Source organism: Coprinopsis cinerea (genome assembly GCF_000182895.1).
Source record: "Coprinopsis cinerea okayama7#130 chromosome 12 map unlocalized cont3.12, whole genome shotgun sequence".
In the NCBI taxonomy this organism is placed as follows: Eukaryota; Fungi; Basidiomycota; class Agaricomycetes; order Agaricales; family Psathyrellaceae; genus Coprinopsis; species Coprinopsis cinerea.
In genome coordinates this window covers 26,064-51,756 of record NW_003307533.1, presented here as the reverse complement: position 1 = coordinate 51,756, position 25,693 = coordinate 26,064, and the positions used below count along the sequence as shown (strand labels likewise).

The window sequence follows — 25,693 nt, the reverse complement described above, 5'->3', positions numbered from 1 at the left end:
GGCGCTTTAAGTCCCACAGCAGCGCGCTTTGTCGTTATTTGTGGGTCCATGTCGTATAGTTTTTCAGTATGGCCGAGTGGTTCAGCTGATTAGAAGTCCTCAAGTCCGTCAACAAAGTGGCTGGATTTGGCAGCTTTAGGCGTGAGCATCGAACCGCATTGTGGGGTTCCAATTCCAATCAGACGTCAAGATGAATCTGATATCACGATGGATGCACGTATGCGGCATTTGCGTTGGAAGACGCCTTGTACTTCTGCTGTAATCGACGCTTTTGTTGGGAGGGTCAGGAACGAGAGGCTTGGGTAGTTCCTTACAGAGGCTCGGACTCTCCTAATGTGAGCTTGGGACGTGCTTCGGCAGAAGGTTCGTTCCCATCCATCTCGGATGTGGGTGCATGCCTCCATGGTTATATAGTACCGAGATGTAGCCAGCGGAGTGCTCAGTGGGACCCCAAGCTCGCTCAGCTCGACCCTCTCTCTCCCTCTCACGCGTTGTGTCTGACAACGATGGTTTCGTGCAAGCTCCCACTCCCCCTCCTCACTCTCGCCATCGCTTTGGCAAACGTTAATGCCTTTCCGGCTTATCAGTCTCTTGGGGGTCTCTCCAAGCGCCAGCTCGAGACGATTATCCCCGGACTGCCGGTTGTCAACCCTGGCCCTCCACCTGGGCCGTTAGCGGATTCCACCTTGAAGTTGGTCAATGATGCGGCGCATCCGTATCAGGCGCCTAGGCCGCATTTGGATCATAGGGGACCTTGTCCGGGTTTGAATACGTTGGCGAATCATGGGGTATGTCGCGTTTTGGTTGTGGATGATTGTACGGGTGCTCATTTACAATTGGTACTTTGTGCAGTACCTTCCCAGGTCGGGTATCGCGACGCCAGCTCAGATCGTTCAGGCTGTTATGGAAGGTGGGCCTCTGAGCTTTACCTCCCCTCGTGGGGTCCTCGTAGGCAAGAGTCCGGACGCTAATTGAGTAATTTACTCCGTGTTTAGGATTCAACATGGAGAACACGTTCGCGAAATTCGTTACCTACGCAGCCTTCCTCGTCGACGGAAACCCGATTACGAATTTGATGAGTATTGGAGGGAAGACTTGGAGGACGGGGATTATTGAACCCCCGCCTCCTGCGATTGTGGGTGGGCTGAATACACATGCTGTGTTTGAAGGTTCGTCTCCACCACCATGTCCATGGTTTGGAATTGAGATTGAAGGCTTGTCAGGTGATACGAGTATGACGCGCGGAGACTTCCATTTCGGCGATAATCATAGTTTCAACCAGACGTTGTTCGATCAGGTACGTGCTTTCTCGTCGAGTTGTACAGGAATGGATTTCATGTTGAGTTGACACATATCCCTTTTGACAGTTCGTGGAATACAGCAACATCCACGGAGGAGGATTCTACAATCTCACAGCTGCAACTGAACTCCGATACCAGCGCATCCAGCAGTCGATCGCTACGAACCCAGAGATGAGTTTCGTCTCTCCTCGCTGGTTCACAGCGTACGCCGAGTCGGTGTTCCCCATCCTCTTCTTTGTTGATGGGAGGAACCACGATGGTCCTTGGAGTAACCTCAGCATGGATGCGGCAGAATCCTTCTTCAGGACGAGAAGTTCCCTGATGACTTCCATCGGGCGCCTGGTCCGTTCAGCTTCGAAGGTCTAGGGTACCTTGTTACGAGGCGACCTATGCCTCCTGGAAGAAATGTTGGGGGAGTGGACAATTATGTCCCTGATCCCAACTCGGCGGATTTCAACTCTTTCTGCAAGATGTACGAGGACTTTGTGAACGATATTGTCGTTGCACTCTATCCGAATCCGACGGGTTTGTTGAGGAGAAATTTGATCAAGAATTTGGAGTACTTCTGGACGGGGATGTTCGATCCTGCTTGCACCGAAGTGAAACCGTATGGTACACTGTAGGCCCCTTCTACGAGTAGAATACATATGTTGCATATATAAATAAAATTTCATCGGATGCGTGAATGCCCTTGCACACGTTTTCTCAGTAACCAGTACTGACAGGGTATGGTAACTACTAACTTCACGCCTGCTACAACTCTTGTGCATCGCGTTTAGTACCAGTCATCCCGTGATCAACCCCCGACTCGACCTCGCCTCGAAGCGAGAAAATAGAGTTCTCAGCGTCCTTAGAGGTCGCCATAGAAGCAAACCTGATGGGCTGGGACGTGAGCGTTTTGGAGCCATGGCCCCCAACATGGGGCCCACCCGTCATTTCAGTCGAGTTGGTCCACGACCGGCCAGACGTCACCCGGAAGATGATAAGTTGGGGCGATAATGTCTGTGAGACCCTTGATCAACTATATTCCCGAAATTCAGATGAAATGACCGACCGCAAAACCGAAATATAGCAGCGCGAAAATCAGCGACATGACCTGCCAAACAGTCGCTAGTTGGGTCGTCTTTCCCATAGGAATGACGAGAGAGATGGCATAGCCTATTCCGAACACCGTAACCGGTAACGCAGATTCGATCAACACGATGACAATCTTGGTGTAGACCCTCAAGTGTTGGTCGGGAAGCGCGTGCGCAATGGATCGCCGAGCGCGTAAGAGACGGGTACAGATGAGAATTGTGACCATGGTGTTCACGGAGACAGCGAGGAAGGTGAAGGCGCTCGCGATTGCTCTGGATTGCTCATTCCAGGCGTCTGTCTTGAGAGGGGAAGCGATGTAAAATCCAAGGCCTGAAGGATATATTCATTGGCTCAGTCATGGACTAGGATGTGCGCTGGGGAGAGGTCATACCCATCGACGCAAGGTAGCAGAGACCGGGGACGATAAGGACGAAACATTGATCTTTCCAGACGATAAAGGCCCTATACAGCTGCAGTATTCTATCAGTACTGATGTTTCCGTTTACAAGAGTTACTGAGGCTTACCAAAAGGCCGTCGCCGATGAAAAGCGCCATGAAAAGAGAGACTAGACTCAAGATCCTAGACCACTCCCACTCTATTTGTCCTGTCAGTTCAATGAACTGTGACCCGCTCTTAGTCTCAAACATTGTCCGAGCGTTGGTATATGCATCCAGCGACGCCGTTAGAGCGAAGAAGACGATAAGGAGTGAAGTGGCGATGTAGGGCACTTTCCCCTTGCGGACAGAGGGCGGGGAAGACAAGAATGTGAAGAGCGAATGGAGGGACATGAATAATTGAAGACCTGGTGGTACGACGGCAATTAGTTTGGACACTTTTCGAATAGGAGGATACGAACTAACCGACGAAGAGGATGGTGACAGTGACGTTGGTGAATAGACACATAGCAGTGACTTCTCAATATTTCTCGAGGTCTACGCCGGACATATCTAATTCAAATCAGAAGGATTGTTCTTTAGACGAGAAAGGGGAGGAACGAACGGCGCCTGGGGAGTATGTACTGGAATACACCGGGGCTTTATAGCTGCTGTGATACCTACAAAATGCTCATGTACAATGGGAAGAACCCTGTGCCACTAGGTTTCCTTCAGACCTCCTGGATTACGATCTGCCCTCAAAGAGCCACTTTGCCGCCCTGATATCACTAGCAAATGATTATCATTGACCAATAAATCGTTCGCACAACACCGTGAAGCACATTCTCGACGAAGCAGGGCAGATTACGCAGTTTGTGGTAAGTGCAACAAACTCATCATGTCCATCACCCTTCTTCTAACGTATACCGCGGCCATACAGAACTTGGAGGCTCTGATTTGACATGCAGGGTTTGTTTCATCCCATCCAGACTGCCCTACTCAGTGAATTTCGACCCACCCGTCATCAGATGCGGGTTTAGAGCGTAACTTTGCGTCCTAGAAATAGTGAATGTGACATCGCCCTCGGGTGGATTTTGGGAGGAGGGTGCGAACTACCGGTTGAATCGCCAGCCTTGGCGAAGCGCTCGAGAACCTCCGAAACGCCCGTCGATCTTTCAAATTGCAAGAGCAAAGCGCTCGGGAACTCCGAAACGCCCGTCGATCTTTCACATTTTGGCAAGTCGATGTACATCCAATGAGAAGTAGAATACGATTGGAGAAAGGATTATCCGGACGCACACACACACACACACAGAGGAGGTTGAGATAAGTACATTGTTATGCGTGTTCTACAAGACACAGAGGCTCCATGCTATCTACAGTAAAGACTGCGCTGAATCTGCTTCTTCACCCTCTGTTTCTTCACGCCATCGTCCTTCAACTTGGCCGTAGTACCCAACACGGACTTTGTGAAGGATATTGTCGTTCCACTCTATCCGAACCCGACGGGTCTGTTGAGGAAGAATTTGATTAGGAATTTGGAGTACATACTTCCGAGAGGGAACCAACTTGTTGAAAGTTGATGCTGGGAGTCGGGATAGGAGAGATTGTACATATGGAGGTTCGGCGTGGGGCCTGCCTTCCAAGACATTGATCCGTCCATTTAGGTCTAGATTATGGACATCAGTCTGAGTGACTCGAAAGCACACCCCCTTTCCTTTCGATTCCGACCATTTGTTTCAATCAAAACCGAAATACTCCTCAATACGCTTACTTCCTGCTTTAGGCCGTCCTAACAGGCTTTCTTCCCTCCCACTTCCAATTCACGACAACGGTCCCACTTCACGACAACGAGAGACATCCTTCACCCTATAAACGACCTCGAAGCCCCGCGGTAACGAATAGTAGGATGGCAGAAATCGGATACTTCTCCAATTCCTACAACTATGCTCGTTTTCGAGATACGCGGAGTGAGGACGAGATACTAGCGGATGCGAGGGAAAGGATTAGAGTGAAGAATGAGGAATGTGAGTGAGATTTTTTTTTTTTCTGCTCGTTTTCTTTTTCTTTTTCTTGTTCTGTTATTTTGTTGGTCTGAACCTTCTTTCTTATCGTCATTCTGAACCCTCTTCCCTTCCTTTTCACCGTGCTGAATCCCATTGTTTTCCTTTTCGTCTGAACCCCTCCTTCGTTCATTTTACATTTTGAATCCCTTTTGAAATCTCCGAAACACTTAACTAACTCACTACCCTGCGCTTGCGTATATTTTATGAATTGCAGTTATCCGCCAGCGGGATGCGAAGAGGAGAGCCGAAGCGGAAGCACTGGCAGAGACTGAGGCTCAGGCTGAAGGTAAAGCGGAAGCAGGGACGGAGACGGAGGCTGAAGGTAAAGTGGAAGCAGGGACGGAGGCTGAAGGTAAAGTGGAAGCAGAGACGGAGGCTGAAGGTAAAGCTGAACTTGGGCGGGTAGAACTTCGAGAAGGAGTAGAGGTACTAGTAAAGCTTCGAGGAGGAGTAGAGGTACTAGTAGAGCTCCGAGAAGGAGTAGAGGTAGAAGTTCGAGCAGAAAGATTGGGTTCGGATACGGCGAAAGGACGCGGGGATGTGTTGAAGTCACGGTGTCGCAGCTGTGGCTCGACTTGGGTTGAGAGGGAGATTGGCGGTGGTGGAGAGAGGCGAGGCGGTAGAAGAACAGCGGACTCGGGAGGCGGTTCAACCAGCCCAGGTATGTATGTCTCCCAAGCTGTTTAAATCTCGCTCTAACGATGATTATTTTTTTTACCGACCATCGTCGTCTCTTTAACCATCCTCCATTCACATCCGATCCCATTTCCCACTCCATCACTCCATCCCTGTACCGAAACTCGCTTCGCTTCCCAGATCTTAAACCCACCACCACCACCACCAACACCTCTCGTGTCCCCGAATTATCCTCTCATGTCCCCGAATTATCCTCTCCTGATTCGGGCGCTGCAAGGTTGCGGCCGTCGTCCGAGTCTGTGGTACTTGTAGGCTCGCGGTCAGGTTCAGAATCGGGCTCGGAATTGGGATCGGGGTCAGGTTCAGGTTCAGGATCAGGCCCGGAATTTGGATCAGGTACGGGGTCAGGTTTAGGTTCGGAATCAGGACCAGCGGCAAAGGCAAAACCAGTAAAGAAGGATAGTAATGCATGGTGGGTTTGGAATTTGTTTCGAACGAGGAGGGTGAGGGGGTCGAAGGTGGCTGACCAGGAGGAGGAGGAGGGGGAGGGGTCCGAAAGGTAGAGCGGTTTGTAGAGATTTTTTTGGTCGAGGAGTGCGAGAAGTGAAAATTTATTCGGGATTTCTTCCTCTTTTCCCCGTCTTATTTGTTGTACTTGTACAAACAAATGATACGACCTACATGTATAGACTTTAGAGCGCCCAAACAGAACAGGACTTGGTTAAGAATGACATGTCTGTGACGAGGGGTTTCTTGCCTCGAAGACTCGAAGTTGGTGAATGGTGTCAATGTACCTGGAACGTTATAACCATCGAACATGAATGCGGACTTGTATCTTGTATCTTGAACCACCAAGCACCAGTCGATTTTTGTTTACCAGTAGTTCTTCAGCCCTCCCTCCTGACTTAGACGGACATGACATCCAGTCAATTCCTCTCCCGCGATGAGCCCTTTCGAAGTCTATCGTTCAAGTTGGTTGGAACTCGATCCACCACTCCCCGTTTTCTTCGTCCCCGTCCTAGGCTTCCTCCGGCTTCTCATATCAATTGCTTGGCCTCAATATGGAAAGCCGGGTCCCGAGGGACGTGATTGTCCGTGTTTGCCAACACCTTCCGCTCAATCAGTGATGGGTGGTTTGAACGGGGGTGACAAGAGTCCAGATCAACGGACTCGGACCTGGCCAGCTCAGGCACCATTTCACAGGGCGCATATTCCAAACTCAGCTGAAAGCTCGACGACAGAGCTTAGACTCAGCTGTCAGAGAGAGAGGAAAGTTCGTTCGTCCGTTCTCTCTGTGCTCCGTGCGCTCGGTTTAGGGTTTTACCTGTTGGTTTTTTGGCTGGACGCCTCTTCCTCTTCTTCTCGTCGGTTTTCCAGGCTCGAGCCTCGTGGACGCGAGTCTGAATTCTCTGTTCAGATTCTTGCTTCGACGTGGACGTGGTTCTACAGGTATGTACGCCGTGATTTTGGATTTTGTGTTTTTGGGATTTTTTGTGTTGAATAGGGGTGTGTTTAGAGAGCAAGGAAGGAAGGAAGGGAGACGCACGTGTACGACTACGGAGTAGAAGAAGAGAAGACGAAGAAGACGAAGAAGACGAAGAAGAAAAGAGAAGGCGAACACGAAGACGGGGAAGAATTTGGGTTAGGGATTGGGTTTGGACGCGGATGGTTAGGGTGTGGCCGTAGAGCTTTTTTTAACAGCCATCCGACTCTGCGGTTCTACCCATCCGACTACGACTCTCTCGAAGATATATTCTATCGTCAAAAACTGAAGACAACAACTACTATCGACGACTACTACCACTACTACCACCACCCTACAACACCTGCCAACATCCACAACCATGTCGACGATGGACCCAATCGAGCTGGCGCGGTGGACACGGTTCGCGATGAAGGGTGGGATAGGAAAGTGCACAGCTCTCACCGACTGTGTAGCCGAGTCTTCAGAGGACCTCATGTTTCTCAAGGTGCGTTTAATTCAATTCGGTATTGTTGATCGCCGGATGAAGGGGTGGTAAGAGGAGGAGAGCTAATTAGGGTTTGTGGGTTATTTATTAGGACGATGAGATTGTGGTGTTGTTGCAGGTGGCGGATAAGGAGGGTGTTTATCTCGTGCGTGCCTCCCTTCTTCGCTCTCTTCTTTACCCCAAATAACTAACTAACAAAATCAACGATGGTGCGTGTATATAGGGCTACTGCGAAGGCGTCATCGGCCGCTTCTCAGGCTCGCACGTCCGCTTCCACGGCAAACTCAAAAAACCGGTCATGGCCCGCCGCGCTTCGTCTTCTACCGCATCCGTCTCCTCATCGCGTGAAGGCTCTACCCCTAATACCTTCGCTAAGTCGCCGACGCCGACGTTTACGCCCCCGAGTTCGAGATTGGGTGGGTCGTTTGGTGTTGCGGGTGCGGGGAGTGCAAGGGAGGGAGGATTAGGGAGAGAAGGGGTGGCGAGAGATGGGTTGAGTAGGGATGGAACGAGTAGTAGGACGTCGACGCCTGCCAGCCCGTTCCCCAACCTCTCCAACGTCGGTGCGATGCGCAGCGACTCGCGGGCGTCGCTTGGGAGGCATCATCACCATATGTCGATGTCTGCGACTATCCAGGATCACACCTCATCATCACCCTCGTCATCAGCTACGCCAGCATCGACATCGGCTCCTCCAGTATCGGCAGCATCCCCGCCCTTGGTTGATCAGCAGCAGAGTGGTCGTATGGTTGGAGGAGAGGTTGAGGAAGAAGAAGCGCGACCACCCCAGTTCGCGTTCTCGAGTAACACCCACTCGCCGTCGCCTTCAGTCCGCAACCTCGAACAACAGTTTCATCTGGTGGAGGAGGGGTGGAGGAGGGGCTCTATACGCGATTCGTCTGTTGTTAGCAGTGCACGGGTTTCGGTCGACGTCGACGCTGATGCGGAAGAAGGGAAAGCGAGGCCAGCCCCGCTGGAACTACTCGAAGCACATGTCGACCCACTGCGTATAACGAAGAAGAGTCCGGTTGTTAGTCCTGCTGTGCCTGCTTTTATTGAGGAGAGGGAGGGGAGGATGCCGATTGATGAAGGCACGGCGCTTGAGGAGAGGTCGAGGTCGTCGCTCGTTGATTCGCCTAATACGACTGTGGAGGGTTCTTCGTCCTCTTCGACTACCACTACTGCTACAACCACGACTGCGACTCCATCATCCTCCAACACCGCTCCCACCCCCTCCTCGAAGAACGCACCACTCACGCTCTCCTTGACAAACGACGACTCCCCCTCCGAATACGGCGACGACGACGACGATGATGACCATCCACTTAAACCTCCCAACACATCGCTCATGCCGGACACATCCTACTCTACGACCTCGTTCTCCAACCGGTTTAGTGTGGCGAGTGCGGAGGGTGTCGTGGGTATTGGGTTGTCGCTTTTGCAGGATTTGGCGGATGGGATGAGCGATAGCGATAGTGATGAAGACGAGGGTGAAGGGAGGGGAGGGGAGGATGGATTGGGTAGTGCGGGGACTGCGACGTACGCCAACGTAGGGAGAGGAGGGGGAGGGGTGGATGGAGTGGGATCTGGACCTGGGAGTGCGGGTCTCACGCGTAACGCTTCTGTGCGGAGCGTGGATACGGTCGACGGTCTACGCTATGGAGATGATTCGGAGGACGAAGACGATGATGATGATGATGAGGACGGACCGAGCACCTCGACGTTCTTCCCTATGCCACCGAATACGCATCAGGATGTGCAGCTTCCGCCTGGGACGCTTTCTAGGACGCATTCGTTAGCGCAGAGTGCGAGGTCGTTTGGACATGGGCATAACCAGAGTTTGGGAGGAGGGCATGGGCATAAGCAGAGTCTAGGAGGACTAGGAGGTGTAGGAGGAGGAGGCGTAGGAGTGAATAGGAGTCCGCCGCAGGTTCACACCTCCCCTCCTATACCATCGAGTTCACCACCGTCGACTGTTCTTCAAAAGTTCCCGACGACGGACGGGTCGTCGTTATCGCCTACCTCGCCTACGTACCCGCATCACGCACATTCACACCACCAGCACCAACACCAGCCTCCGAACCCCCCATACCTCCACTACTCTCACCAACGCGAACGCCGGCCCTCCGAGGCGCCTTCCGTGCGCTCCATCCGCTCGATTGCGCATAGTGTGCGGAGTAGTGGGACTGCGGCGACGAGTAGTAGTTGGGAGGGTGCGGGGGATATCTATGATGATTATCGGTATTCGAGGTTTAGTATGGGGAGTGTTAGTGGGTTTGGAGGGAGTCCGAGTGGGTTTGGTGGAAGTCCTAGTGGATTTAGTGGTGGCGGTTCGATAGGAGGAGGAGGAGGACCGGGGAGTCCAGTCCCCGGTGCGACTTTTGCAGGGGCGATGGGAGCAGGGATCGGTGGTAGTTTGGGACGTGCGGCGGGCAAGAGGATGAGTTCTATGAGTGCTGTTACGGCTGCGAGTGAGCAGGATGTTGTTCCGCCTGTTCCTGTTAGGAGGGGGTCGGAGGGACCTGGAGTTTTGGGTGTTTCTGGTGGTGGTGGAGGGGTTGGTTCGAACGCTGGTGCGGGTGGTTCGAGCGCTGGTGCGGGTGGTTCGAACGTTGGTGTCGGGGAGAGAGGGAGGGTTTTGAGTTTAGACTCCAAAGCGCCTTCGGTATCGACGACTCCTTTGGGAGAAGGGGAAGATGAGGAAAGTAAACGAAGCACCCTCCGCCGCGACTCGGACGCTAGCGTGTACACCCAAGCTTCCTCCTCGCGGATGTCGCTTGCCCTCTCTGCGTTTAGGACGAACGCCAACCAGCACAATCCACATGCGGACTCGTTCGATGGCCGGTCGACTGCGATGTCGGGATTCACGGCAGCGTCAGGCTTCACTTCTACCTCGGGGTTTACTGCGACTTCGACGTCAGGCTACACGACGACGTCGAATACAAATGGATCAAGACCGCCTCCTCTCGATCTTCAACGACAGCGACATACATCGACTTCGACCTCGAGTTCGAACGCGACTTCGGATCCGGAGAACCAGAGGTCGCCGTTGCTGCATGCGACGTGGGGGAGTCCGCTTTCGTCGCCTGGGATGGGTGAGCATGGGAGTCCTGGATCTGGTATCGCAATGGGTGTGGCGATTGGAAGTCCGGGAGCGGTGGGGTATGGGAGTCCGGGGGCGGGAGGGTATGGGATGGTCAGTGTTGGGAATGTTGCTATTCATGATGGTTTAGGGTCGCCCACTTCTCATATTGGACCTGGTGCGATGAGTGGAGGCGGTATGCTAGGTGTGGTCAACCCAGGGATGGGGGGTGGCACGTTTGGACGTGCTGGTGGTGGTGGTATTGCGAGTGCGTTGAGGCAGAGGGTTGAGGATGAGCGCAAGGTTGGGACTGGTGAGAGTAGTTTGATGAGTTTGTTTGATGGGCAGAATCAAGGAAACGCGGGTGTGAAGGGAGGGTATCAGTATAGTGCGGAGGAGAAGGGTGAGGGGAGTATGGATCTCTCTAGGGACGAGGATTCTTCACGGGGCGATACCACGCTCGACTCGACCGACAACTCTAAAGACGGTGACATGTCCAATACCACTGACTTCTCTCAATCCACCGACCTGTCTCGATCCTCAGACGGCGATACCACCAAAGATACAACGAACAACGATATTTCGCTCACTGAGAGCGAGAGACGCACGCTTGGGTTGGGGAGGCGGATTGTTGTTGAGGATGACGAGGAGTTGCCGAGTGTTGTTGAGGATAGTTATACGAGTGTTGGGAGTGGGGAGAGTGGGGAGACGGAGGTTGGTGGTGGTGGGGATGAGAAGGTATGTCGTTTTTCGCAAAATTTTGAAGATGATGGGGTGTTAATTATATTATTCCTCTGAATAGCAGGCTTCAAATACGGCGGTGAAGGACTCGAGTCAACGACAGTCGCGTCAACAAATTCTTCTCGACCGCGCGCGTTCGCAGAGGGAGATGGACCGTGATGGGGAGCAGGATATGTCTCTTGTTTCTACCACCGAATTTTCGCAGTCTAGCAGCAAGGACAGCGAGGACGGGTTGGCGTATGGTACGGATGAAGATGAGGAGGATGATAATGTGACGATCCTACCACATACCCCGCTATCGGCTGCTGCACCCCCTCTACCGCCTTCGTTGACGATCTCGAGTTCGTCGAGGCCTTCTACGCCTGCTGAGCAAGGCCCCTCCGCTGCTTCCGCTTCGACTACGACGACGGCGACTGGATCGACTACCACCACGGCATCGTCGACACTCGCTCCTCCAGGCCAGCCAAGCCACCTCCGTCCTTCGCTGAGGGAGTTGAGGGAGGGCGCGACAGTTCGTGTTCCTGGTACGGGCGAGAGGCGGAGTTTGTTCATGCCTCATCCTGGGGCGCCCAAGGCTCCTAAAGATCTGGGTGTGGAGGAGAGTGAGGGTCCGATGTTTTTGAGAGGGGAGGTGTCGCCTGTTTCGCCGGGTGGGTTCCAGCAACAACCTCATGGACCAGCCCAAGGTCAGGTCCCGCCACCAGGTCAAGCGCCAGGTCAAGCACCAGGTCCAGGACAACAGCCCCCACCACCTGGAGGCTATCCTTATCCATACCAGCAGCAGGCTCCGCCTCCTATGATGCGTCCCTCTGCTCGCCAGATTATCCTCCAAGCGTTGTCGCGTCCTCCGCCTCCCCCTCCTGCTCCCATCCCTCGACCCCCCGGCCCAGGCATGCGTGTGCCCCCTCCACCTATCCGACGAGGGCCGACGATTTATGGACGGATTGAAGGTGATTTTGCGACGAGTATGGGGCCTATACCGATTACGTGGAGTGTGGACCCGCCGCCGACCAAGGCGAGGGTTGTGCCGCCTAGTGCGAGTATTCAGCCTGGTGGGGTGCAGCAGCCTGGTGGTGGTGGTGGTGGTGTCGCGCATGGTCCTGGTGGAGGTCCGCATGCTCTTGGTGGTCCGCATGTTGCTGGAGGTCCGCATGCGCCTGGAGGAGGTCCGCACGCGGGTCTTCGAACTCCCCCGACGAATACGACGGGTCTGCCACCTACCGCGCCGATCCAGTCGTCGCCTTTGAGAGCGGGGAGTGTGCCTCCTGGTGAACGCGGGATGCAGAGGATGGGGAGTTTTGAAGGTGTGCCTGTTAGGACGGGTAGTGTTCCGCCTGGTGCTGCTGGAGGATTCGGTTCTGCTTCGACTGTTGGAGGAGGTGGTGTTGGGAAGAGGCCGAGTGTTATGAGTCTGCGAGAAGGTCTACTTGGTAGCACTGCCATCAATTCTAGCTTGAGCTCGACGGCTGAGGAGAAGAGCGACTCGACGACGACGACGTTGACGAAGGAAGGAAATGTCAGTGGTGGAAGTGGAAGTAGCAACAAACCAATTCCGCGAGCCAATTTTTTTCCAAAGGTTGGTGGGATCGGGGTTAGACCCCGGTCGAGGAGTTTTTCGGGGTTAGGCGCTGGGGATGTTAAGGGGAGGTGCGTCTCTCTCATTCTGATTCTTAAATTATCTTTATCAAACGAATGCCCCTATTTTGTTCTTTTTCCCTGGCATTACTTCGAACCTCCATACTAACTCGTCGTTTTTTCAAAGGCCCGATCCTCTCGCCGCACCCTCCGAAATCAAGAAATCAGCTTCTCTCACGGGCTCATCTGCCGTGGCCACCAACACCCAATCGTCTACGGGTGTGAAATCGACGCCTCACCGGCCTTCGCCGCTCTCCCTTCCTCAAAATACGATCACGAACAGTAAGACGCCTTCGCCTTCTACTCCTAATCAGCATCCGATGGTACGTCCCATTGCTAGTCTACGCCTGGAAGGAACTGATTGCGATATCACCATACAATGTAGCTTCGACCAAGAATCTCGACTCCTAACCTCAAGTCTCCAAGCAGTCCGTTGGCGAGGGATATGACGTTTGGACAGCAGCAATCGCAGATGCCGCCGCCTTCGCCTCTTGCGCAGAGTCATCGACCTCTGGAGCAGGTACAGCAGAGGTCGCAGACTCCGACGTCTCAACAGCGTGCGCAGACGCCTACGTCGCCTAGGAGGACTTCGGAAGCTCAGCGCTCGTCGTCTGCGAGTGTTCAGCCCAGTCGTTCGTCGTCAGGTAATGCTCGATCGCTTTGTTCACCGAGATGAAATGCTCAACCGTATTGTTCGTCGTCAGGGCATGCCCAACCACATCGTTCATCGTCAGCCAACGCCCAGCCACCTACTTCGCCGCGCAAGTTGGGGTTTGGTTTAGGTAGAGCCGGGTCGCCCGAGAGCACGCATACCTCGGGGCTGCCGAATATCGCTTCGGTGTCTACGGCTGGCTCTACCGCTGCCAATACCTCTGGCAATGCGAATACGAACGAGAATGGAATCGCGAAATCGACTTCACCTCCACCTACAAACGGTCCTGTCCCAGGTGTTGGGCTGCATTTGAGGAGGCTGACGGGGTCGAGGAGTGCGATGAATTTGAGGGGTTCTCTGGGGGATGACAGGAGTCCGTCGTGGGAGGAGCTTAATGGGTTTAGGCCGCCTTCCATTGGGGGTGCTGCTTCTGCGTCGAATTCTTCACCTGTGACGGCGAGTAACCCCAGTGCGACTCGACCCATCCCTATCCCAAGAAGGGGGGGTACGCTCTCGCCTCCACCTCAACCGATGAACGCGAGTGGAGGTTCAGGGAGCAGTGCGGCGCCGTCTTCGTCTCCTTCACTTCACATCGATACGAAGAACCTCGGCGACGAACCTTCCCCGCGAGGTGGCGCATTTGGTGGATTTGGCAATGCTGGAGGACAGTTTTTGGATAGCAGAAGCCAGCTCGTTACCAGCCCGACTGCGCTCTCGCCTACTATCGGTCGTCAGAACTCGCTGAGGTCGAAGCTCTCGTTGCCTAACCTACGCAGGATCAAGAATAAGCAGGATGATGCTCTGAGTATCGGTGCGTTCTCTTTTACATTTACCTTCGTTACTTGTGACTAAAGGCGTGCATCCTTGTGGGGGTTGTGGGGTTTAGATGGGCCGTCTCCTGAAGTACTTTTACAGGTTCAGGACATGGAGTTTGAGCTCGTTCGACCTGCGCTCACCCAGTTCACCGCCGCTCGCGCGTCCGAAGATTCGGTCGTGCTTGGACGCGATATGGGGCCTGCACTTGATTCTGCTGGATCGACTGTTACAGGTGGATCGGGTGCATCGTTCCTACGTGCCGAATCACCAGCATTCTCGATCTCCTCGGGTGGTCGCTCACCCACCGTCGACATTGCCAATTCGTGGGGAGGTCTCAAGTCCCCTGGAGCAGGCGGAAGCTCGCTCTCGATGCTCTCTGGATCGGCCAGTCCGCAACCCTACGGATCGCCCGCGGCACCTCCACCCGACACCTCGACGATCGAAGCGCACCGCAACCGCGAGCAGAAGTGGATGTCTCTCCTCTCGTCTTCGCCTCCCTCTCAAGCGCGTAAGACCAAGAAAGTGCGCAAGCTCCTCCTCGAGGGTGTTCCCTCGTCTGTGCGGTACCTCGTTTGGTCGCACCTGACGGATGGCAAGGCCAAGTGCGTTGCGGGGGTGTATCCGCAGTTATGTAAGCGTGGTAAAGTACCCCTGAGTGAGAGGATTGAGCGGGAGGTTGAGAGTGGGGAGTGGTTCTTGGATGAGGAACGTGCGCAGTTGAGGTTGTTGAAGGAGGCTGGAGGTGGGGTTGTTCAGCTTTTGCAGGCGTATTTGAATATGGTGCCTGATATTGAGTATTCGAGTGGTGCGTCCCAACTTTTGTCTTTCCTCGAGCGCGAGACTCATCCAACGTTCCAGGTCTGCCTCATATCGTTGGACAACTCTTACTCCTCGCTCCCGAAGAAGACGCCTTCTGGATCTTCGTCTCGATCATGGACACCCACATCCGATCCTACTTCTCTACCACGTCATCACAAATGGAAGTGGACGCTGCTCTGTTCAGTCGCGCGCTCGAGGTGAACGACCCGCCTATTGCCAAGAAACTGTTCGTCGATATGGGGATCTTGCCTGTTACGATCTGTAAACCGTGGTTCGAGAGCCTGTTTGTGGGTTGTTTGCCGGATGAGTTTTTAGCGAGGAGTTGGGATGTGTTTTTGTATGACGGTATGTCTCTTTCTGCGCGTTGGTCGACGAAACTGTATCTCATCTCGTTCGATAGGTATTCCATTCCTCCTCCGCGTAGGCCTCGCCATCGTCGCTTTCGTCCGTCGCCAGCTCCTCGACTGCACCTCTGAAGAAGCTGTCCTCCAACTATTGCACCGCCCTCCACCCATCTCCCTCCCGTCGAACGCCGAGAACTACTTGAACTTTGTGTTGGGTACGGTCAAGTTGAAGGACGACGACGTGAAGAAACAGAGAGTCAAGATGGAAGCGCAGGTGAAGAAGCAGATTCAGCAACAGCAAGGCCCGAGGAGTGCGGGGAGCATCTCGTTGCCGCGATGAGACGTTGGCTGTGGTATGTATTACCTTTTCTCGTGAAGATAAAAAGTCTCTCGTTTGACGTCACATACCTTTTTCCCTTTTGTCTCTTTTTGGAAGAAAATACCATTCTCACTTACCCATCTTTCCTTCTTTCTTTTATCGTTTTCATATATCTCTTTTTCGCTTGCGCCTTACTAGTTTCTTACCTTGCTTATACTTCCTTTACTAACCCCGTAGTATGCAACCTTTTGACGTTCTCTCGTTTCCTGATTTTTGATATCCTTGCTGCGATCTCCTGGAGTATATACAACATCATCATCATCGTCTCTGTCGATTTTAAACGTCTAGCTATCTGATACTTTAGCCTAACTTATCTCTACCCCTCTGTGTGTGTCCGGATAATCCGTTTCTGCAATCATATTCTACTTCAATTACCGACTTGAGGGCTGGCGATTCAACCGGGAGTTTGCACCTTCCCAAATCCACCCGAGGGCGATGTTGCATTCACTATTCTGGGGTGCAAAGTTATGCTCTAAAGCCGCATCTGATGACGGGTGGGTCGAAATTCACTGAGTAGGGCGATTTGGATGCGATGAAACAAACCCTGCACATCAAACCACAGCCCCCGACCTCTGTATGGCCGCGGTATACGTTAGAAGAAGGGTGATGAAGACATGATGAGTTTGTTGCACTTACCACAAGCTGCGTAACTGCACTGCTTCGTCGAGAATGTGCTTCACGGTGTTATGTGAATCATTTATCGGCCAATGATAATCATTTGCTAGTGGTATCAGGGCGGCAAAGTTACTCTTTGAGGGCAGATCGTAATCCAGGAGGGCTGACGGAAACCTAGTGGCGCTGGGTTCTTCCCATTGTACACGAGAAATATGTGGGTATTTCAGCAGCTATAAAGCCTCGGTGCAGAATTGCGGTACATACTCCCCAGGCGCCCTTTGTTCCTCCCCTTTCTCCTCTAAAACACAATCTTTCTGATTCGAATTAGATATGTCCGGCGTAAACCTCGACTTCGTCGGTTAGCTGATATCCTTCTATCCGAAAAGTGTCGAAACTAATTAAGTACCGTCCTCCCACCAGGTCTTCAATTATTCATGTCCCTCCATTCGCTCTTCACATTCTTGTCTTCCTCACCCTCTGTCTGCAAGGGGAATGTGCCCTACATCGTCACTTCCCTTCTTATCGTCTTCTTCGCTCTAACGACGTCGTTGGATGCATATACCAACGCTCGGACGATGTTTGAGACGAAGAGCGGGTCGCAGTTCATTGAACTGACAGGAAAAGTCGAGAGGGTTAGGACATATGTATTCTACTCGTAGAAGGGGTCTACAGTGTGCCATACGGTTTCACCTCGGTACAAGCAGGATCGAACATCCCCGTCCAGAAGTACTCCAAATTCTTAATCAAATTTCTCCTCAACAAACCCGTCGGATTCGGATAGAGTGCAACGACAATATCGTTCACAAAGTCCTCATACATCTTGCAGAACGAGTTGAGGTCCGCCGAGTTGGGATCAGGGATATAATTCCCCGCTCCTCCAACATTTCTTCCAGGAGGCATAGGTCGGCTCGTAACCAGGTACCCTAGACCTTCGAAGCTGAACGGAGCAGGTGCCCGATGGAAGTCATCAGGGAACTTCTCGTCCTTGAAGAACGACTCTGCCGTATCCATGGTGAGGTTGCTCCACGGACCGTCATGGTTCCTCCCATCAACAAAGAAGAGGATGGGGAACATCGACTCGGCATACGCTACAAACCAGCGAGGAGAGACGAAGCTCATCTCCGGGTTCGTAGCGAACGACTGCTGGATTCGCCGGTATCGCAGTTCAGCTGCAGATTCCAGATTGTAGAATCCTCCTCCGTGGATGTTGCTGTATTCTACGAACTGTCCAAAGGGATATGCGGTCAACTCAACATGAGAAAAAAACCATTCGCGTACAAGTCAACGAGAAAGCACGTACCTGATCGAACAACGTCTGGTTGAAACTGTGATTATCACCGAAATAAAAGTCCCCGCGCGTCAAACTCGCATCGCCTAAAAGAAACCTTCAATCATTTTTTCCCAATCCGTAGGGCTGGCGGGGGAGACGAACCTTCAAACATAGCAGGTGTATTCAGCCCTCCCACAGTCGCGGGAGGTGGAGGTTCGATAATCCCCGTCCTCCAAGTCTTCCCTCCAATGCTCATCAAATTCGTAATTGGGTTTCCGTCGACCAGGAAGGCCGCATAGGTAACGAATTTCGCGAACGTGTTCTCCATGTTGAATCCTAAACAAGCCGTAACCCTCGATCAGCGTCCGAATTCTCGTTACGAGGACCCACAAGGAGAGGTCAAGCTCACCTTCCATGACAGCCTGAACGATCTGAGCGGGCGTCGCGATACCCGACCGGGGAAGGTACTGCACAAAGTACCAATTGTAAATGAACATCCGCACAATCATTCGCAACCAAAACGCGACATACCCCATGATTCGCCAACGTATTCAACCCCGGACAAGGTCCCCTATGATCCAAATGCGGCCTAGGCGCCTGATACGGATGCGCCGCATCATTAACCAACTTCAAGCCCGGATCTGCCAACGGTCCAGGTGGAGGGCCAGGATTGACAACCGGCAGTCCAGGGATAATTGTCTCGAGCTGGCGCTTGGGGAGACCCCCAAGCGACTGATAGGCCGGAAAGGCGTTAACGTTCGCCAACCCGATGGCGAGAGTGAGGAGGGAGACTGGGAGTTTGCACGGAAGCATTGTTATCAGACACGACGCGTGTGGGAGAGAGAGAGAGGGCCAAACTGAGCGAGCCTTGCGCTGGTCACATCGTTCCTATATAACCATGGAGGCGTGCACCCCACATCCGAGACGGATGGGAACCAACCTTCTGCCGAAACGCGTCCCAGGCGATTGACAATAAAGTAACTTGGGTCCCACTTGGGTCCCTACATGTAACTTGGGTTAAGAGGTCGGGCCAAATGGGTGCTCGAGTATCGAATCGGCGAGTCTCTGGGCTGCCCGGCCGGCTCTTATTGGGTCAACTGTGCCATCAACCAACCAACCAACCAACCACGTTTGGATTATTTGGCCTGGCGTACTTGGGTTACTGATCGCTGGATCCTACTTGGACACCGGGGAATAGTTATTGGGGGAGGGACGTGACATGTAGATATGGCTATGGTACTCTGTGACGAATGAACACGGGTAAATCTTCTTTGGATTTTTCAGGGTCGAGTAAAATTGATCGGCCCTAAAGTAACATAAGCGCCGAGCTTCGCGCTGAGTCGGTTGGCTTCAAACTTCATTGTCCACGGGTAGAGGAAATTAAAAAGAATCGCATGCAAGATATAGTAGGAAATAGACGCCCGTTCCCGTTCCTTAGTAACGTGATGTTTCATGTAAATCCGACCAACTCTGACTTTGGAATCCACCGCACTAGCGTTGTACACAATGGACAAACCGACCTCAAAAGGTACTGAATCGAAAGACAGAATAAGTACGCAATTCGACTCGACTGTAGCACCTTTCCATTGGGCAAGTTTAATGCCAAATCGATAGTATCAATCAAAATACCTATAACACTGTGGATACGACCCGGTATTCATGACATCCCTAATCTTAATCGGTTTGGAAATGGTCGTGAACGGCATCTCGTAGTCGAGCGTTGTGTTGACGAACGGCGGCCACATCGTTGTATTTCCTGATATTTCGAAAAGTCTCTTTTCTGGATCGGCGTTTTGCCATTTCGCCCAGATACGATCTAGGTTGGCGTGGTTGAGGTAGAAGAGGGGGTCTGTAGATGCGTCGAGAGTTAGTGATTTACTGTTCCCGTTTTAAGATGAATACGAATGAAGGAGAAGCGACGTACCGCCAGGAGACGACCCCGCCGCACTCATTGTACCTCCCACAATCGCGTGTCCAGCCCAATGTATCCCCGAACCAGGCTCCAGCGGCTCACCCTGCACCGCAATAAAGTTCCTAAATGCCTCAAACGTCGGCTGATCCAACGTAGCCTTCAGCGCTGTACTGTTCACATTCTTCTTCACGTCCTCGTAGATCCCGCGGACGAGACAGCGGGGGTTGACGTCTGTGGCCTTTGGACCGATTATGACGGTGTGGTGGGCGAAGGGTCCGGAGGGGACGCAGCCTTGGGGAGAGCGCGGCCCGGAGGGGAAGCCGGGGAAGGGGGGGAAGGGGATGGGAGGGTAGGAGACGCCGGGGGGCCAGGGACCGATTGGGTCGTGCGGGAAGACCTCGGGTGGGCCGGTGTAGGTACCTGGAACGCCGTCCCCTCCGAATCCAGTTATGGGATCGAAGAGGGGGGAGGATGAGAACCTGGTGTGCGGTGAATGTGGTGTGAGTGGTGAGAGGGGAAGGAGAGGTGAGGCTTACGGTACGCCAGAATCAGCGTCGCGAGTCCAGTCCCAGTATCTGAGTGAGAAAAGAGGGTTAGACCATCCAGCTATCGTCCTATCGTTTGAACGAGAGAAAGAATAGACGCACGGTAAGGTTCCTTTGTATCCACATTCCTTTTGTAACGCTTTGTGGTACAAGAACACAAAGTATCGATGCCATGGTAAGAATTGTCCCTGCCGTTCAGTGGGTATGGGATCACTGCGTCAGATACACTGAATCTAGTTCAATAGTGCTTGGATTTTGCGACGTACCACAGGCCAGTGTGCGTGGTGGGTTAAATCAGCGTGTGAGGCCTGGAACTCATCGTACCGCGAGCGCACGCCCTCTCGCGGTAGTGTAATGTCCGCTGGTTTAGCTTGAAGGCATTGAACTGCGCGAATGTAGTCGAGGCGTTGTTGGACGGGTATGTCGCGCCTGCGTTGGTCCAGTTCAGTCCTGAGTCGACCGATGGAAGGTAAGGAAGGTGGTACTTTACCATTCCTTGAGAACGTCGATCTTGGTGCATCCCTTTTGAGTTCTGCTCGCGATGGCTGCGCCGTCTTCCACGCTCGCGGAAGTGGGAGAAGCAGAGGTGGAGATGACGTGTTGGACGAGGGCAGTAAAGATGAACGTGACGAGCTTCATACTGGTATACTTGGGGAACGAAAGTGACCTGCTAGATCAAAGGTCGTGTTGCTGGAGCTCGGCGACTTCTCATCCACTACCATCCCTTACTCGTCGCCTTTTATACCGCTTCATTGTATGCGCTTGTGTATCCTTCGCAAACTCTTCAGTGCGACTATCGCGTACTTTGACCATGACGTGAACCGCGATAGCCGGAATATTAATTGACTAGCAGTGTCTGCTTAGGACTTTGGGAGAGAGGAAGGAACCCTCGTGCCATGAGGGGTGACACGAGTTCCGTTCTGATCTCCACTCTTCTACGCTTCTTCACCACCCTCCTTACCTGTCAGATTGCTGCATTACACGGCTTGTCCAGCACTTTGCAGGTCAGGAGTTGGAGTTGCTGGTGTTAACGTTAACGTTATGTTCTGCCAGAAGCTCCACAGTGATACTCCAGCGAAGGCTTTCGATGGGATGGAAGCAGCGAGTGGGTTGGGGTATGGAAAGTGATTAAGATCGATACTTAAGTAGTCGCCTTGAGGTGCGAAGGAATAGGCAAGGTCAGTTCTTTAGGCAGGAAGCGTGTCGAGTAATTTGAATTACTAGACGTCCGCGCTCATCGTTCACCTTCGCCTCCGCATGATTCGAGCCTCCAACCTTGGATAACCGTCGACCTAAAACACTCCGTGACGCCGTCTTCCGTTGGTCGTGGACTCGAGAAAGAGCGAGATTGCCCCGTGTAACTCTGGGATCAGTTAACAACGTTTAGAATCCTTACGCCGCTGCGTTTCTGGATTTGGAAACTAGGGCGCTTAACGTACCCCTGGCGCTCGTCAGCGCTCGTCAATTCAGTCCATACTCCAGCACGCGTAAGTACAAAGCCTTGACTATTGTGGATCCTCCTGAATCCACTGATGTTGGACCGAGACGTACCCAGCCAACCTCCGTTGATGTCACCAGATGTATCTTGCTTGTATCGCCTTCAACTAGACTGTGCGTCGCTTGCTGTGAAATCTCTAGTTTTGACTGCAATACAACGTCGAAGTTATCGAGCCAGGAATCCTCATCCCTTCGAACGTCTGTATCAGCCTTTCTCGGCAGACCCTCTTCATTTCTATCGTCGAAGGAAGGTCCATTGCGGCTATGCTATTGAACCTGACAGTGATGATCTATGACTCCCTAGAAACTGACACAAAAAGAACATCAAATGCTGTCTATAGATATGACGGTGCACACGACCTGAATGAACATGAGTATAACTACCTTGTCTACATGGCTAGATGCTTTTCTTCCCTCCCCTCTCCTCCTCGTTCCCTGGCCGGTTCCAGCGAATTTACTCTATCCGGTCCAAATCCGACCCAAGAGGACAATCACAAGTCTCCGAAACTCTCGGCGCCGCCCTCGCGACGACTTTCTTCCCCAACCGCGTCACCTTCCTTTTCCAACCACCACGCACAGCGCCCGAGTGAGAGGGGACCAGCGCGCTCTCTATTTGCTTATCGCAACCAACCCCGTTTGGTCGTTCCCGGTTGGTGTTGCTAGACCCGAACAGCGCATCAGCTGACGGTGGGTTGTCCACATTGCGCTGGTGCATTGTGGGAAGAGTTCGAGTTTGGCACACACTTGGACCCTTTTTGCGCTGTCAGTAGTGGTCGTGGTCACCCGGTCCTCGACGGTCTGGCGACTTTTTCCCCTCGACCTCCTTTTTATCTCTCGAACCCACGAGCGCTACGTTTTATCGCTCGTCGACTTGCGCTTTTGAGCGTTTTACGAACCCGTTCATACGACAGCTACGACCACCCCGAACGGTGTTAGGGCCCCCTGAATTCGGAGAACCAGCCCCACACGCTCGTTCCTCTCGAAGGGTAGAACTGGAAGAAGTGACGTGTTGTTGAGCTGGGAATAGCTGCGTTCGTTGCTCTTCGGTGAGTCGACCTCGTCATATCGCCTTTCCCCTAATCGATATCAAGTTTGGATGGAAGTTGACCGGGCAGAAGACCAGAGAACGATCTTTTTGGCGACGACCATACCCTTCCAAATTGGCTCCCCTTGGATCTGGTGCTCAAGTCCTTGCTCTCGACACGCTGCAGCACCCGAAACTCGCTGCCTAGAAGACTAGAAGAAACTCGCCTTTCGACGTTATTTCGACAATCGACACTTCCGATTTGGCTTCGACCCCTGTTTCCGCCTTGTTTAGAGGTCTCGACGTTTTGACTTCCTGGTTCCAACGCCTTTCGATACCCAAGTGAGTGCTTCTCGGTGCTTCAGGCTATTCTCGGTGTTCCTGATTTCACGAAAACTATTTTCAGAAGCCCTTTTACTCGCGGTCTAACGACGCCCTACACGCTCCTTTCCACCCCTTCTTCTTCGCCTTCGCCCACCATGACCAAAAATCGAAAATCGTTCTACGCCCTGCTCGGTATACCGCCAAAGCACAAGTTGGATGAGAAGAGCGACTGGGCTTCAAGGACGTTCGACCCTGAACACAAATACGTCACGTCGCCCATATTCCGGAACCCGTTCATCTTTGGAGGACTACGAATTATCGTCGCGCTCTACATCCTGATCACGACTATCATATTCTTGGAGGAGTATGTTAGCCAGGGGAATGGCGATAGGTGCGTCGTCGTCGCCGAGTTCTTCGCGGTTGCGTGCTGACTTTTCTGCGCTCGTATGATCAGCTACCTCTCGTACTTTACCAACCTCACCTACATCGGTCTGTGCGCCTACTTCTTCGCCTCAGGAGTTCAGACGATATGCTACGCGCTGCGATGGAGACGGAATGGGGCGGGCGCGGGGTACCCCCTCCAGCAATCGTGGCCTCGCTTCCTACAAGCGCTGCATGTCATCCTCTACTCGACGGTCATCACCTTTCGTGAGTCCCACCTTTCCTTCTCCACATCTCCCCTTCCCCTATTCCCCATTTCCATCACATTCACCACTGGTGCTTCACGATCGCCGAAAGTAGTTCCTCAATCGAACCATTCCTTCCATCCTGCATGTGATTCGAGTGTTGATTGATTCTGATGGTTTTGTTGGACAGCGTTCATCGTGACGATTGTGTATTGGGCGTTGTTGGGAGGACCGCATGTGTGGGAGACGACTTGGAGCTGTAAGTCCCTTTTCTTCCTCACCCTCTCCTGTCGTTGAACACTGACTGATTGACGCCCTCGAATACCCTTTTACTTTTCGCAGCCTGGAACGCCGTCTCAGTGCACATCCTCAACGCCTTCTTCGCCGCTTGCGAGCTGGTGTTCACGAATAGCCCGCCTGTCCCGTGGATCACCCTCCCGGTTACGATATTGCTGTTGGGCTCGTATTTGGGTGTTGCGTATATCACGTATGAGACGCAGGGGTTTTATAGTGAGTCCTTTCTGTACTGATATATCGTTTATCGCTCTTTATTCCCTCGTCTCTTTCGTCGTTGACTCCGTCCTTCGTCATCCTCACCCACCACCCTTTCGTTTTCGTTTTCCATTTTGACGCCTTGGTGATCTTTCGTTACGCGCTCTTCCGGACGCTAACCACATCCACTCCCCACGCACAGCCTACTCCTTCCTCGACCCCTCCGAAGACGGCTCCGGCAAGCTCCTCCCAGCGTATGTCATCGGTATCGCAGTCGGCCAATGTATCCTCTTCACGGTCGTACACTTTATCGCCGTCCTACGACAGAAACTTGCTGCGAAGTATAAGCGCGTTATCGTGCTCGATGAGTCGAGGAAGGCGAAACGGAGGAAGGGCAAGGCTAGAGGTGGGAAGGCTAAGGCGAAGGATGCCGAGGAGGGGGAGGAGAGAGAGGGATTGGGTGAGCCGGAAGGACTTGGTGAGGATGTGGGAGGTGTGGATGGGGAAGGGAGGCGTTCGAAGGAGGAAGAGGATGACGATGATGCCTATATTGATATTGATGAGAATGAGTGGGAGCCGGTTCAGCATCCGAATAGTAGTCGACCGGAGATGGCTGAAAGGGAGAGGGATTTGGAGAGGGGAGAAGGTGCGGGTGTGAGGACGAGTGCGGGAAGTTCGTCGTCGCCGAGGAAGACGACGTCGAGGAGTTGATGGATGACGGTGTTGAGGAAGTGAGGAATGGCGATGATGGGCGACGTCGGATGGGTGGGTGGTTCGGTTCGGCGGGGAGTGAGGAACGAGAGCGCGTCCTCGTCGCTCCTCTTCTGATACCGTGCTTTACTTGGGTGGGGCATGGCCTTGTTTGAAGTCCGTGTTGTGGACTATGGGCTTCTATGCATACCCCGCGGATGGTTCTTGACCATTGTCGTCGTCGTTCGTTCGTCTTTTCTCGCCCACCACCATTCTCGCTCGTCTCTGTCGTCTCCCGCCGATCCGTCCTCGCCCGTCGATCCCAACCTCCAACAACCTCGACTAGAAATCGAACTCGAATTCGTAGCTCTGCTACAGCTGAAGCCGAACGAGCGACTGTCACCTCCACCGTCGACATCCCCAGTCTTGTTCCATCCATATCTAATTCCGACTCTCACCGCACGCTCCTTCACGTACGCCTCCACGAAACGACTCTGAACGCCGACCCTCGACTCCTCAACCCTTGGCTAACCTCACCGATCGGGCTAAACTCATCGACTGACTGCTTACAGTATATCCCCACTTCGACTTTTCGCTTGCATTCTTGAATCTTCGCTGTCTATAGGACCGTCTCTGCTTATTAGTTTGCTAATTATATATCCTATTCCGGTTTCTTTTTCGAACGATCCCGTTTCAAACGTTCTGGTATTTCTGGCATCGTTCGAACTTTGTTTGGTCTATTGTCATTCACAACATCCTTTTGAACTCTTTTTGGTTCACGTTCGTTCGCTTATCGATCCCGTTT

General features: G+C 52.9%; 7 protein-coding genes across 7 annotated transcripts; 4 read left to right on the top strand and 3 right to left on the bottom strand.

Moving 5' to 3' along the window:
• Nucleotides 1–211: 211 nt before the first annotated feature.
• Nucleotides 212–1,924, top strand: CC1G_10475 (hypothetical protein; the record flags this gene model as incomplete). Its single annotated transcript, XM_001834549.2, has 7 exons — nucleotides 212–217; nucleotides 522–788; nucleotides 853–937; nucleotides 996–1,169; nucleotides 1,224–1,297; nucleotides 1,368–1,504; nucleotides 1,594–1,924. 7 exons carry the CDS (start codon nucleotides 212–214, stop codon nucleotides 1,922–1,924), a joined length of 1,074 nt encoding a protein of 357 aa, XP_001834601.2.
• A 130-nt stretch (nucleotides 1,925–2,054) lies between these two features.
• CC1G_10474 (hypothetical protein) lies at nucleotides 2,055–3,282 on the bottom strand (the record flags this gene model as incomplete). The annotated part of the gene is made up of 5 exons (XM_001834548.1): nucleotides 2,055–2,303; nucleotides 2,356–2,708; nucleotides 2,770–2,848; nucleotides 2,904–3,181; nucleotides 3,240–3,282. 5 exons carry the CDS (start codon nucleotides 3,280–3,282, stop codon nucleotides 2,055–2,057), a joined length of 1,002 nt encoding a protein of 333 aa, XP_001834600.1.
• A 1,380-nt stretch (nucleotides 3,283–4,662) lies between these two features.
• CC1G_10473 (hypothetical protein) lies at nucleotides 4,663–5,767 on the top strand (the record flags this gene model as incomplete). The annotated part of the gene is made up of 3 exons (XM_001834547.2): nucleotides 4,663–4,780; nucleotides 5,034–5,480; nucleotides 5,733–5,767. The coding sequence occupies 3 exons, from the start codon at nucleotides 4,663–4,665 to the stop codon at nucleotides 5,765–5,767; spliced, it is 600 nt and encodes a 199-aa protein (XP_001834599.2).
• A 1,532-nt stretch (nucleotides 5,768–7,299) lies between these two features.
• Nucleotides 7,300–15,854, top strand: CC1G_10472 (hypothetical protein; the record flags this gene model as incomplete). The annotated part of the gene is made up of 10 exons (XM_001834546.2): nucleotides 7,300–7,425; nucleotides 7,517–7,570; nucleotides 7,649–11,245; nucleotides 11,310–12,895; nucleotides 13,011–13,206; nucleotides 13,269–13,527; nucleotides 13,588–14,346; nucleotides 14,422–15,156; nucleotides 15,210–15,515; nucleotides 15,571–15,854. 10 exons carry the CDS (start codon nucleotides 7,300–7,302, stop codon nucleotides 15,852–15,854), a joined length of 7,902 nt encoding a protein of 2,633 aa, XP_001834598.2.
• Nucleotides 15,855–16,358: 504 nt separating this feature from the next.
• On the bottom strand, nucleotides 16,359–18,591 carry CC1G_10471 (hypothetical protein; the record flags this gene model as incomplete). Its single annotated transcript, XM_001834545.2, has 9 exons — nucleotides 16,359–16,465; nucleotides 16,530–16,551; nucleotides 16,773–16,806; nucleotides 17,012–17,119; nucleotides 17,326–17,732; nucleotides 17,809–17,882; nucleotides 17,941–18,114; nucleotides 18,188–18,245; nucleotides 18,310–18,591. The coding sequence occupies 9 exons, from the start codon at nucleotides 18,589–18,591 to the stop codon at nucleotides 16,359–16,361; spliced, it is 1,266 nt and encodes a 421-aa protein (XP_001834597.2).
• Nucleotides 18,592–19,299: 708 nt separating this feature from the next.
• On the bottom strand, nucleotides 19,300–20,874 carry CC1G_10470 (hypothetical protein; the record flags this gene model as incomplete). Its single annotated transcript, XM_001834544.2, has 7 exons — nucleotides 19,300–19,309; nucleotides 19,408–19,627; nucleotides 19,703–20,169; nucleotides 20,227–20,265; nucleotides 20,338–20,423; nucleotides 20,502–20,664; nucleotides 20,726–20,874. 7 exons carry the CDS (start codon nucleotides 20,872–20,874, stop codon nucleotides 19,300–19,302), a joined length of 1,134 nt encoding a protein of 377 aa, XP_001834596.2.
• A 2,165-nt stretch (nucleotides 20,875–23,039) lies between these two features.
• CC1G_10469 (hypothetical protein) lies at nucleotides 23,040–24,909 on the top strand (the record flags this gene model as incomplete). The annotated part of the gene is made up of 6 exons (XM_001834543.2): nucleotides 23,040–23,098; nucleotides 23,163–23,471; nucleotides 23,535–23,728; nucleotides 23,897–23,965; nucleotides 24,049–24,216; nucleotides 24,401–24,909. Exons 2-6 carry the CDS (start codon nucleotides 23,236–23,238, stop codon nucleotides 24,907–24,909), a joined length of 1,176 nt encoding a protein of 391 aa, XP_001834595.1. The 5' UTR covers nucleotides 23,040–23,098; nucleotides 23,163–23,235.
• Between the last annotated feature and the right edge of the window lie 784 nt (nucleotides 24,910–25,693).